At 39.9% G+C, this 13,757-nt stretch overlaps 1 protein-coding gene across 1 annotated transcript; it reads right to left on the reverse strand.

Annotated features, from left to right (window-relative positions):
- Positions 1 to 217: 217 nt before the first annotated feature.
- On the reverse strand, positions 218 to 8,265 carry yif1b.L (Yip1 interacting factor homolog B, membrane trafficking protein L homeolog). Its single transcript, NM_001091613.1, is given in 8 exon segments — positions 218 to 548; positions 790 to 883; positions 1,519 to 1,674; positions 4,122 to 4,179; positions 5,246 to 5,324; positions 6,425 to 6,529; positions 7,534 to 7,760; positions 8,227 to 8,265. Coding segments are annotated over 8 exon segments (903 nt in total). The 5' UTR covers positions 8,255 to 8,265; the 3' UTR covers positions 218 to 392.
- Positions 8,266 to 13,757: the final 5,492 nt, after the last annotated feature.

Here is a 13,757-nt window from a genome sequence, read left to right on the forward strand (position 1 = left end):
TAAAATAATACCCATTTAAACCTTGAGGACTCCGATAATTCAAGATGATTATTGTTTTATTTACCAGAGTAGCACAAAGAATGAGAGATGCTTGTTTAATGGGGATAGTTGCTGTAATTTCATAGGCTGTTGGAGTGACAGAACTACTAATGGGGCTCTGACATCCTTGCAGCTGGAGGTCTGACAAACCTTTGTGAGGTCCCAGTCAGTGTTGTTTCTGTAGAAGGATCTTTTACTTGATGACAAACAGTACAGGATCTGCAGGTCACAATGTAAAACATATATAATGATAAACCACATCGTAGCAGGGTGACCTGGGTGACAAACGCCATTTTGATCCCTGCGTGTGTGGCTAGGTACCCGTCTTCTGGGTACACCAGGCAGGTAATGCATCATCTCACCAGGTGGTAGGTCAGCCAGTACATGAAGATGGGCTGCACAGCAGCAATAGCCATTGTAAGGTACATACGCAGCTGGTTCCTGGCTCCACGAACCAAAACACCTTCAGCTGCAGCCTCAGAGAGAATCTTCAAACGAAGGGTGCGGATCTGATAAGTGAAAGCAAATTAATAGGAATCAATAATATTTTGCAAAGCAACCAGTTCTGCAGACAATGAACACTAATGAAACAATGCAATATCCAGTTGTGTATTTTGTGCAAAAAAATAGTATAATAAAAATACAAAAACTGGATATACTTGGTATATGTCAGTGGACTTCAAATAATGCAATAATGGATGAGGATGATGGAATGGTATGCTCCACTGGAAATGAACAAAGATCACTTACCATGAAAAAAACTATAGAGATACAGCACCAAGCGAGCACTACATAGTAACCAGTGTTCCCAAAGAGAAGGCCAGCAATAACTCCTGAAATCATCCTGCAACGAGCACAAACAAAAGATAAAGAAGTATGACTGACAAAGATCAGAAACCCAGACTGTACCTCTCACTCTGTTGTTCAAACAAGCAATACATTCAAGCTCGCTCTGTTTGCAGCAACATATATGTCCATAGTTTTTGCCATAGTCTTAGTCACACTATCCTTAAATCACTATAAATATATTATGGTTCATTTACAATCAGAAGACACAGTGACAGGTAAATAAATGGTCACAGAATTACACTGCACCAATTTCATGGTTGCACCTACCTTGATGCACAAGGGGCAAGGCACAAACACTGAGCACTCTCGGGAGCCCTGCATTTAACACCTGCTTTGACCAGGCAGAAAGTACAAAGCTATGTTTATGGGTTACCTCTACATGCACTCAATGGTGCACCAGTTAATTACAGGGCACAGAACTACACAACCATGTCCTGCTTATGTGATGTCCCTTACACAGCAAGCAGGTTATGACCAATTACATTTAATTCATTATATATAGGAAGATAGTGATAGCTGGTGTATTGGCTTCTATAGCACAATCATAAATAAGAAAAAACTGAAATAATTAGACAATGCGGAATGTGAAATCTTGTACTTATTTGCTAATCTATATCTGCTCGGACTTACCCCACATATTTATATCCGGAAAAAGCAACAAGATCCACTGTGGTAAGATCTGTATTTACTGTCACTAGGTAAAGGCTGAGGAGGATGGCAAGCACCTCTACAATAAGCCAAGCAAGGGCCGAACTAGCCTGCATTCCCAGGATCTCAGGTGAAAATCTGCAAAGAAGAATTGTTTTAATTATTTCCTGATATTTATATAGTGCCAACACATTTCCACATCACTTTTCCATAGATTATTCATCAGGCACATCAATTCCTTTCCCATCAGAGCTTACAGTTTAAAATTCTTATAACATTTCTATGGTCAATTTGATCAGAAGCCAATTAATCGCCTGTGTGTTTTTGAAGGTTGGAGTATTTGGAGTACAGTACAGGCCCTTCTCTCATCCCTTGAAGTCCTTTTTGCACAGCTTTAACTCATTGTGGGGATTTTATATACTTGATAAAATATACACAAATAAAGGGGTAGTATAAAATGTAGTACAGGTTGTATCGCCACAAATGCCTCGGTTGCAAATTCCCAGACTTCTGCAGAGAATTCTGTTATGATATGGCACCTCAGATATGCCACATAATATGTAGTGGTGCATTAAATCCTAATATTGTTCAATTCAGATGAATCCTTAGACTTTGGCTAAATTCCCCCCATGACATTGTGTGACTTTTCTGTGCATTTAAATTCTGAAATTCAAATTTAGGGGCATATTTATCAAATACAATTGAAAGTGAAGGTAAACTTTCACTCACTGATAAATACAATTCTAAACATCCCATAGGAATGAATAGAAAGTGAGTGATTTTTTTCTGTGGTGAGCAACAATTTCACATTTCGTTAAATCTGCCTGTAAGGGCAGTGGTCGACTGGGAGACTGTTGCTGAAATCTCCTGAAAATGCATCTCCTTTGGAAGTAATTGGAATTGCTGGCGTTAAAACCAACGCATCACTTTGTTCGCCCAAAGCTGCCTCAGGTGAAAACTTCTGATGACTTCACGAACTGTTGATTTTACTGCAGGTGATTTGGGTAGATTTGTCGCCCACGGTCATGCATAAATAATCACGGGCGACAAATCTCCCCGTCGGCCACTGTCCTAAGTGTTTAACTTTAGAATTACATTTTAATATGCAAACTATCATTTGGTTTCAGTATTCAGTAAAAGGTTTAGAAGAGTAGTTGGCTTTGGTACAATACGACTCATTAGTGTCATGTTATCTCCATTTACCATTAAAAGCTCAGCAAAAAGAATTCTAAAAATAGTGTGCAAATTGTATGTATGTTTGGTGAGTTTTTTTATTCTTTCCTTACATGCTGTATTCCCAGTTTCAAGGCACTTACTGCCTGAGGTCATATCAAAGGTTTAGAGAAAAAGATTACCTTGTATTTCCAAATTCTTTTAACATTTAATCAATCTATTATTATAAAATAAGGTATCTATGATATATGGTACCAATTAATTCAACAACCAATTAATTACCATCAGAATCAATTCCTTAAGCCTAATTTAACCAATTAACTACCCTCCAATCAATTGCTGCTATATTCATTAACATCAGGCTAATCGCCTTGTCTTTGCCGCGACAAATCTCCCCGAACGCCTTCCCTCACTCTTGCGCTGGCTAAAATGAAAAATCGCCAGTGCTAAAACACACACAGTGATTCTTTTTCCAAAGTCGCCCGAAGTATCCTCGTGAGGCAACTTCGGGAGACTACGGAAAATGAATCAGCGCGTGTGCTTTAGCGCCGGAGATTTTTCATTTTAGCCAGCGCAAGAGTGAGGGAAGGCATTCGGAGGGATTGGTCGCCGCAAAGACGAGGTGATTAGTCGCCAAGCGACTAAATCTCCCCGAATCGCCCAGTGTGCCCCTACCCTTAAGAGCAGAAAGGAGAAGAGATTGCAAGATAATGAACAACGAGCAAGGAGAAATTCAAGCCATCACAGAGTTAGAAATAAAATCAGTCGCTAACATTTGGGTATTGAGCTTAAAAAGATAAAATAATTATCTCGTGCACGTTTTGTTTAGCAAAACACGCATTTTGCTAAAAAGCTTTCTGAAGGCAATGCGTGCTAGCCATCAACGACTGCTATTTAAGTCTTCTGCGTGTGACGTCACATAGTCCCGCAGGAACTAATGCTGAAGATTCAAGTCCCACTTGTCACGCTTCTATTTACCAGTTTCGTGGGATTTCGGACTTAGTCTCAAAATCATTATGTTGCCAATCTCACAACTATATATTTGGTGCTGACTGTGGTGTATTCGTTTAGACATCAATGGTAGCAACTACAACAATTATCAATTATCATTATGAAACCCGTTTCGGGGTTCCCCCCCAAAATGTTGAATGTTTGGTGGCTGAATAAAAGGGGATACTCCCCGACTGCATTAACCAGTGTGTGTGCGGATCCGTTTTCTATACACATTCGTTGCTAAGGGGCCCAGCCGGGTCAACGGAAGAAACGCACCACCAGTTGCAGGATTGGTGAACTACAGGTGTGCGGTAGGAGAAATTACACTGTGTATTTAAAACCATTCTGATATGAAATGAAGTAACATGTATCATCAACTTTAAAGTTTCTCCATCCACCACTCTTAAAACTTCACATACCTGCTCTGTGTCCCCAGTGCCAAGCCAGCCACCAGAATATATGTGATAAAAGCCATGACTGTAGAGAAAAAGAAATATATATTTAGAGACAGTACATGGATTTATTTTTTCTCTACAGCTTTTATTATAGGTGATTGTCAGGAAAAATTATCTATGCAAATTACCCTGGACATGGATTAGGTTTCACTTTAACCCATATTAGTTTATCAAGGTTGACCCCATTATTTTGCAGGGGAAATAGCTGCAAATTATAACAGTTTGCAGAAACGGGTCAAACCTTTCAATTTCACAAAACCCTTATAGCACAAACTGTATTTTAGTGTCTGCATTAACACTCTATTCCCTGGGTCTAGGTACCCCCACACAATTCACTTGTGATCAGGGTTCATTTATGTGTATTTCATGTGTGGGTTGACCAGTTTGCAGTCCAAAATATATATCCCAACACCAATTCTGAGATTCACAATTGATATAAATGATTTCTGTCTGCTTGATCCTCTGTATCATTAAAAGTTACAGCGGTTTAAAATCCGCTCACCGTTGGTGGTAATTGGCCCGGGTGCACCTGCCCCGAGCCCTGCGTTTATTACACAATCCTTCCCACGTTCCTTCCAACAGTTGTTTGTATTCATAGATAAATATACATAAGGATCAGCTTACCCTCTCCACGGAGTGACCCGGGTGCTGCCGCCCCGAGTCTGTCGCTAAGGGAGACGTTTTCAACTATTCACATCCAGGTCGTTGCAGCGCACTCCAAAGTCAAAAGGATCGCTCAAATAGGTTGTTGGTTAAAAATTCATCCTTTATTGGTTACATCAGTTTAAAAGAAGAAATGCTAACACATGGTCTGACGCGTTTCGTAACTATGTACTTCATCAGAGACCCTCTCTGATGAAGTACATAGTTACGAAACGCGTCAGACCAACAACCTATTTGAGCGATCCTTTTGAATTTGGAGTGCGCTGCAACGACCTGGATGTGGGTTGACCAGTTTACATACTTTCACTAGAAACTGGACATGTAAAGTAAAATGCTAGAAGTCCTAGAGATGCTTTATACTGTTGCATATTTCACAGAGCAAGGGCCCAGTTTAATAGCAAGTATTTGCATGCGTTGAAACACACCTGGAATGTAAAGATCAGGAGCATTTATGTCAAATCGTGGGGCCACGGGGGTGTCCTGTTGGTATCTCACTTCCCAATCCTGCAATGTAACAACAATTACAAATATGCCAGAGATGAAGAAGGTCCTTCCTAAACATTTTTTTGTACAGGAAAAAAAATTGTTTATTGCCTGCGAGAAATAAAGATGCAACATTTTTGCTGTACTCAACAGACTAAAGGCAGAATTTGCATTTTTGCATTGTCTACTTTATGGTGAACGTATAGGGGCAGATTTATTTTAAGGTTCGAATTGGAAATTGGAATTTTCAAGTTTGATTTTTGGTCAAAACTCACAAATATGAATTGGGAATAATCCAAATTTGAAATTTATCATACCTGGACCCTAGGAACAATTCAAATTCGACTATTCGCCACCTAAAACCTGCCGAGTTCATGTAGAAGTCAAAGGAAGAGGTCCAGTGACCCATTTGAAGATGTTAATAGCCTTCCTGACATTCAAGTTTTTTTTGGAGAAAAAAATTGATTCAAGTTTAGTCAATTCGATTAGAGTTTTCGGTTGGTAATATTCGTTCAAATTTTAGATATTTGAGTTTTTTCTTAAATAAGATACTATTCGAATTTTGAGGTCATTTGAGTTCATTCAGATTAAAAAAAAAACTAACATTCGACCTTTGATAAATCTGCCCCATATTATGGTATCATCTCTGGGCAGCAAGTGGACTGTGGGCTGAAATGTTTTCTCCATGGGACTCAAGGACTCTTCAAAGTCTAACAAAGTTGAACCACTAAAAGTTAGTATTAAATAATGCATACATTATCAATTAAAACAGAAGGCAACATCTCCTTTCTCAATCCATCAATAAAGTACTGCATGCGTTAAGCTGTCTCATCTCGTGAGGTTGCCAAATGAGCTGTTCTGGCTGATCCAATTGATGCCACCTGATTTATCAAGCAAAAAACCATCACCTATTTGAAATTGGCAGTAAGCCAAGTGAAAACTGCTTAGAAAAGTTACATCTGTAAAATACTATGCTGAACGTTTCTTTTATAAGCAATTTGTAATCAGTATTTAATCAGTTTAGCTACTATAAAGCCTCCAGTGCATTATTATAAAACAGGCCTTGAAAACAAACATCAAACTTTTGGCAAGTAATAATAAACCATGAAAGCAATTTTTACCTGATGCATGTAGGGAAACATAAGCAGCCCAATCTTTTTACCCACATAGACTGTGTCAACCGCAAAATAATATTTGATTTTGCTGACTGGGATAATCCGGTCGATCTTGGCAGAGAAAAAAAAAATATTGCATTAATTAACTCTTTACTAAACTGGATTCACATACCCTTTCTGAGGCCTGATCTACTGTCACTACCACTACTAATATATTTATGGGTAACAACACACAGAGCATTTTGTCCTCTGCATTAAAGCATGGGAAACAAAACTCTGTACTATTACTGGCCATGTCAACCACCACAGATAAATTAATTAAATCATGTAATCGCATGAAAATACCCTCCAAGACATATCTCACAGATGGAGCACCAGAACTAGCTTTTTTTCAGCGTTCCCTATTAATAAATTACAGTAACTATAATTTAATGGCTAACATATATTTTATTCAACAGGACTCATGCAAAAGGCTCCCAGTGACCCAAAACCTTCTGTGAGCCATGGGATCATAATAAAGTGAACACTAGCGATGCACCGAATCCAGGATTCGTTTTCAGAATTCTGCATTTTCAGCTGTATTTGGCAGAATCCAAGCACCTGGCCAAACTGAATCTAAATCCTTAAAATCACGTGACTTTTTAGCACACAAAAAAGGAAGTAAATTTTTTTTTCAACTGCATGCACTGTTCTCTTTGGTCCTTCCTGACCCTCATGTCGATATGCAGACTTGGGTTCAGATTTGTTATTCGGCCAAATTTATCATGAAGGATTCGGTATCCCGCTAAATTCCCAAATCATGGATTCGGTGCATCCCTAGTGAACACTGAAGAAAAGATGATGGGTACAGTCCTCCGTCTATACACTGGTCTTTCACTTATCCATTCAATGGCAATTCAGTGCCTATTTTAAGTAATCTTTTGGTACCTACAACTGTCTATTTCTTGTACTGAAGGGCTTTTCCATGTATACATCATCATTTGAATAAAGTCATTATTTTTTTTTTCTCTTGTAGCCAGCCTATTTCATGTTTAGGTATGTTTTTTCCTGTCATATATTTAGAGAAGGAATTTTAGAATGTCTACTGCTATACATCAATTTTGCAGATCACTTACATTCTTGTCCATCATCTCCTTTCCCTGGCTGGCCAAGCTGCTGCCATAGGCCATAGCAAAGTTGGACATGGGTTCTGACAAAAAGGCTTGTGCCGGGATACCCAAAGCTGGGGATGAATGGTTGGGAAAGTCTCCTCCATGAGGAACAGGCCCTCCACTTGTGTCATCAAACAGCTGGTGGGGGTTCGATATGTTTGGGTTGGAGCCCCGAACGCGTCTCTTGGGGGCTGATGAAGGGAAAACATGGCTTCATCACTTAAGAACAACAGGTATGGTGGGAAATAAGGAACAACATTTATTTGGAAATGCCAAAAGAGTGTAGAATAATGCCCAGGCATGTACATAAGTGAATGTAATGTAAGATTATTAGCCTAGAGACGTATGCTGCTTAATGGTGGGAAGGAAACAATACATATTACCCAAACTATTCGTCTGCAATTGCAATTCCAGAGCCAAATGAATCCCATAACCTCTTTACTATTAACATGCCTACTGCCCTCCCAGTGATATGCTGATTTACTGCACATTCTATTGTATGCACCAGGAAGTTCAGCTATGTCAAATGAACAGATGAATTCCTTTATCACGCTTGCGTCATGGAAACCACCCAGAAACCATACTCCATCTAAATAGTAATGTTATCCCCACTAGCACGCTCCCACTCAAAGCTACGTGGGTACAAATCCCACTCACGGGCTCTGAAGCTGCTCTCCTGGTTCATGGCTGCAGTCTGATGACGCGTCTCAGCCACCTCCCTGTCACATGAAACGGAAAACCAATCAGAAGGCCGGAAAACAGAATTGTCCTGTAGTAGAGAGGTCAATAAAGATGTTTGAAAAAAAGCAAGAAAGCCCTGTATGTGATGTGGCATGGGTGGGGAGTGCAGTGTCGAAGCAAGTGTGGGGGCGGGATGGTGCCGGTAAAAGACACGTCAATTGATTGTGGGCGGAGCTTAATCGGCTGGATACGTAGTTGGGCGCTTTATTGCTATCAATGCTTTTGAGCAGGGGTGTCCAAACTTTTGGCTCACTGGGCCACATTGGAAAAAGAAAAATTATCTGGGGCCACACATGAAATACACAAACAGGTTTGATTTGTAAAAGTAAAGAAAATACACAGAAAAGAACAACAATGCCAGTCGGATAACCAGATGGAGCTATACACTGGAATATGGGACACCTGGATAATAAATAGACGTATTATTATATTATTATTACAAACTGGGCAAAGGGCAGGGTCCCCCCTCCTCCTATTTCCTCGGGAACCAAGCGTTTCAAGCTGGGCCGCATTCATATGCATCCTGGGCCGCATGTGGCCCTCGGGCCGCAGTTTGGACACCCCTGCTTTTGAGGCTCTAAGAATTTCAACAGTCTTCTATTATATAGACTTGCATACTCCATTTGTTTATTTTGCCTTGTGCTCCATGCATTCATTACACACAATTACCTGTCCAACTCCATTGCCATTTCAGTTGCATTTTTGGGTTCCTGTTATTTCTAATAAACTTTCCAATTTTGAGTTAAGCAATTTTTTTTAATAAGATTGATGAATGGGGCCCACAAACCAAAACAATTTTTTTCACATAAAAAGAAAATGTTTTGTCCAGTATGGGTTTAAAGTGATTTGTAAATGTAATTTACATTCATAACTGCATATTACACTCAGGGCACCATTAGAAATTAGAAAACAACACAATTTTCAGGGCCCCAACCAGATCCCACCCACTTTACATCACAGTTAAAAGACCACACAGACACCAGCACTAAAAAAGATAACCCCCCCCCCACACACACACAAGTTATAAAAAGCTTTGGTGACCAGGGCCCCTATATAAAAAAAAAAAACATTGTCGCCAGGGCGCTCCTTACACGATAAAAAAAATTTAGGGCCCCAAAGAATATTTTTTTAAAAAACATTGGTGCCAGGGCCCCCCTACAAGTTAAAAAAAATTGGGGCTCCAAAGAATATTTTTAAAAAAAACATTACTGGCAGGGGCCTATAGAGTATTAAAATAATACATTGGTGGCCAGGGGATTAAAAAAAAACCCACACACATTGGTGTTCAGTAGAATTGAACTCGTGGCTTCAGGACGTCAACTTCGACCCCTTTCCTGACTTTGGGTCTTTTCACTGTTTCAGGACTTCAATTTCTGCTGTTTTCGTGACTTCGGGTCATATCGCCGCTTTGGGACTTCGGCTGTTTTCGTGGCTTAGGGTCTTTTCACTGCTTCAGGACTTCAATTTCAGCTGTTTCTGTGACTTCGGAAGGAGGTGGCACGGCTTCGGCCTTCGGCGCTGTCAAGGGGGGCCCGGCTCTTTCAAAAGTTCAGCAATGCCGGGGCCCACTTCTGGCCAGGGCCCAGTTCACTCGTACCCCCTGTGTCCACCTGATGGCGGCCCTGATGACACTCTGGGCTCTGACTCCTGAAGCAACGTAGCAGAAGCCAGCTGATTAACAGATCTGGGAAAGATCTAACTTATGCTACATTGCTTCAAGAGTCAGAACCATATATGCTGCTACAATTTAACATAAAGGAGCATCTGTTATTTAGTAACACCAGCTGTACACATACACAAAAAGTGTGGAATGACAAGATGGTCCCTTTCAGCCGAGGTCAATGAAAATGCTTTTTCTGAACCAACAAGGGCTAAAGGCAGACCCTTTTTTTATAGTCAGTCCTTTTTTTTATTTATTTACTATTAATGTCCCTCAGTAAAGGTGAAATGCGGTCATAACTTGGACTTACCTGCAGTAGCTTGAACAAAGTGACATGGAAGTGCAAGTACATTTTCCTATTCTCACATTTCATTTGAGGCTTTTCATAGACTAACTTAAAGCTCAGTGAAGAAAAACAATAGTACCAATAGTGGAAGCAGAGTCTCTGCTGTCATTAGGTAAATTGAGATTCTCCCCAGTGGGTTACCATGGGCTGAAAAAAGCTGCTCCCGGTAACTTTAAGAATAGAAATATTGGATATTGTTTAAATGTCGGTGATGTTGGAAAGGCAAGGATCTCCCCTGCATGGACGACTATTTAGTATTCTCTAGGCATTTTAGGGTTCTAGTGTGGTAGTTTTGGTGTCTGTGTCATGCATTTAACATTGTTTCAGTAAACCTATAATTTTGCTTTACAGCTGATTTGTACTAGAACTGGTAACATACTGTAGGCGATGCTAGGAGTTGAAGTTTAAAGCAACAGTTACACCAAAAAATTAAAGTCATGAAAATATAATGTACAGATTGTGCTGCACTGGAACAGCTGGTATGTTTGCTACAGAAACTGTAATATAGTTACAGGCTGCTGTGTAGCCATGGGGACAGCCATTCAAAGCTAAAAAAAGGAGAAAAGGCACAGGTTACACAGTAGATAACAAATAAAATCTGTATTGTACAGTGGGGTTCTTCAGAACTTATCTGTTATCTACTGTGTATCCTGTGCTTGAATGACTGCCTCCATGACTACACATCAGCTTGTTCATATAAACTATAGTAGATTTTCTGTAGCAAACACAACAGTTGTACCACCAGTGCAGGGCAACAATACATTATATTGCCATTCCTTTAAAACACTTTCCTTTTTTTTTGGTGTTACTGTTTCTTTAAGAGTACCTGTAGCAACACTTTTTGCACATCACTACCACAGTTTTTGTTTTAATCTATAGTTAACTCATTTTGACTGAGCTATCTGTTAGAGAACATGCACAAGCACTAATAATAGCATAAGATCAGGGGAAGGTAGAGACAGGAGATCTAAGACCCAGTTGATTTTTAGACCAATGTTTCAGTCAGTGTTTGCGTGTATAGCGGCTTTTGCCATAAAGCCCAGTAATTTCTTCTTACACCACTAGTTTAGACTTTCTCATTCACTGGAAAATGTGATACAGTAGTGGTATATCAGTTCTGCAGTAATGTCATACAAAGAGGTCTATGTAGTGCATAAGTAGCCTGTGTCTGCATATTTTCCATGGGACAGGCATGTCATACATACTGCAGCATTTAAAGGGACAGTATACACATAAAACACCTTTGCTAAAAATGAGTACAGTAGATATAACTTGTGATGAAAATGCATTTATAATTTTTTTAATAAAAAATTGTTTTTAATAAAAAAAAACATTCCTAATTGTTTGCCACTATAAAGTGCTAATTGAATACTTTTTTTTTTTTTTTTAACACTGGGCTTCCACTCCCTCTACCTTCCTTTATAAACAGGGTCATTTGTTCAGACTTCCTTATCTCCCTTTGAGCAAACAATCCCTCCCAGCCTTTGGCTAATGCAACTGGAACCATTGCGTCAGCCAGGTTGCAGTCACACACATTGGATTTCTTTGCTTTTCTGCAGGCTGAGACCAAGCCCCATTTGTTGTTGGCCTATGTACAGTTCATTATCAGAGGGCTTCTTAGTGGACTGGTAATTTGTTTTATAAGCTTTTGTATGCACAGGAAGTGCTAAAACTAAAGATATATTTCTTATATAAAACATTAGGCAACAATAGCATCTGGTAACTGCATATTTCCATGCTAAAAATACAATATTAACATTTTCAATATTCACAGATTTCCTCCTCCAGTTGCCCCTCTAATTCATGGCTTGATGTCAAAATAGAGCTAGAACTGGCACCTAAAAATGCACTTGAGTTCCACTTTTGGGGGATTTTGGGTTTCATGCTGCGTAGACAAAGGCTGTTGGGAAAGCTGTTACATGTACAACAGGCCTGATACAAGTTAATAAATCTTTTTTTAATAATTTTCAGTACGCGTATGGTGGCCCAACCTGTCCTTTTCTGGACTAACCCTAACTTTACATGCTCTCTCTGTAACTCACAATAACATACCTCCCAACTGTCTTTTTTTTAGAGGGACAGTCCCTCTTTTGACAGCTCAACCTGCAGTCCCTCATTTGTACTAGAAAGTTTCTAACTTAATTGGCTTTTGGCAGAGAGCCCAGAACAGCCACCAGGTGCACTTGGAAACTTTTATAACAATTTCAGATAAGCAAATAAGTAATTGTAACAATATAAGATTACAGGTCTCTTGGGGAAACTGTGACTCACAGCATAAATGGCAATTCACCTTCATTAGCAAAACTGGAATAACTTAAAAAAAACACAGAAATGTGTTCAAACTTTCATAACCTGCCAAATTCTGTAAAACGAACATGGTAATTAGGGGTGTGGCCACAGAAATAGGTGTGGTCAAAAACGTTGCCGTGCTACGCAGCACCAACTTTTTTGTCTCTGTTTTTATTTCCAAAATGTTGGGAGGTATGCAATAACAGACTCATCACCCACTCTGGCATTGTACCATATCTGCCATTATATACAGTATATGGTGCATCGATAGATGAAGAAGTTAAAAGGAGTTGCAGTTCCAATCATTAGGGCTTTTGGCCCAGATGAGCAGAACAACAGATTGGAGTCATACTGTGTATGACCTGTATGACCCCACATAAACTATCTGTCCGTTTGGATAGCTTCTAAATGGTAAGATAGCATACAGGTTGGGCAATATGTGGCTGCATTTAGCTTCACTGTATGCATCAAAATGCAGATTGTCATTTGGGATGTTAAACAGTTATTAAAGCAACAGTGCAGCTACTACATCTTCAGTAATGAAAAGCTTTCTATGCTCTAGTCTACAGAAGTATAGTGAAACTAATTCATATAGTAATAAAAATGGTAGGCAGTATCACACATGAAACATTTATTTGGTGCACAAAACTAAACTACTAGCTGGAGGTGGTGGTGTGCTGAAGGGCCTGAGGCAGAGGTAGACTTCAGAAGGAAGTTTTGTATTGAGGATCAGGGTAGCTATTAGAGCAGCCAGAGGCTCCAGTGATGAGGCCAAGAAGGGTTAGTACCCTTGCCACCTTTTAATAAAATTTCCACCGGCCGGTGGAGGGGGCGGGAACAAAAGGGTGGACCGTGACGTCAAAGGCGGTGGTGCGTGATGTCAAAGGGGCAGAGCCATGGCACGCAACTGGCAAGAAGCCGGCAAAAAAGGTGAGTTTTGACCAGACTGGGGGCAGGCAACGGTCTTTTGTTAGGTGTATTTCAAATTTACCGGGAGCTGCATTACCAGTACATTTGTGATAATGGCAGGTGTATTACTGGCTAGGCTGGTAAAAAAACGGCCGGGTGGCAACCCTACCTGCATAGTATATAGACACAAGTGGTCAGTCTAAGGAATATGAGATTCCTGGAGTAAGAGACAGCCACGGATTT

This window comes from Xenopus laevis, chromosome 8L, assembly GCF_017654675.1.
Source record: "Xenopus laevis strain J_2021 chromosome 8L, Xenopus_laevis_v10.1, whole genome shotgun sequence".
Lineage (NCBI taxonomy): Eukaryota > Metazoa > Chordata > Amphibia > Anura > Pipidae > Xenopus > Xenopus laevis.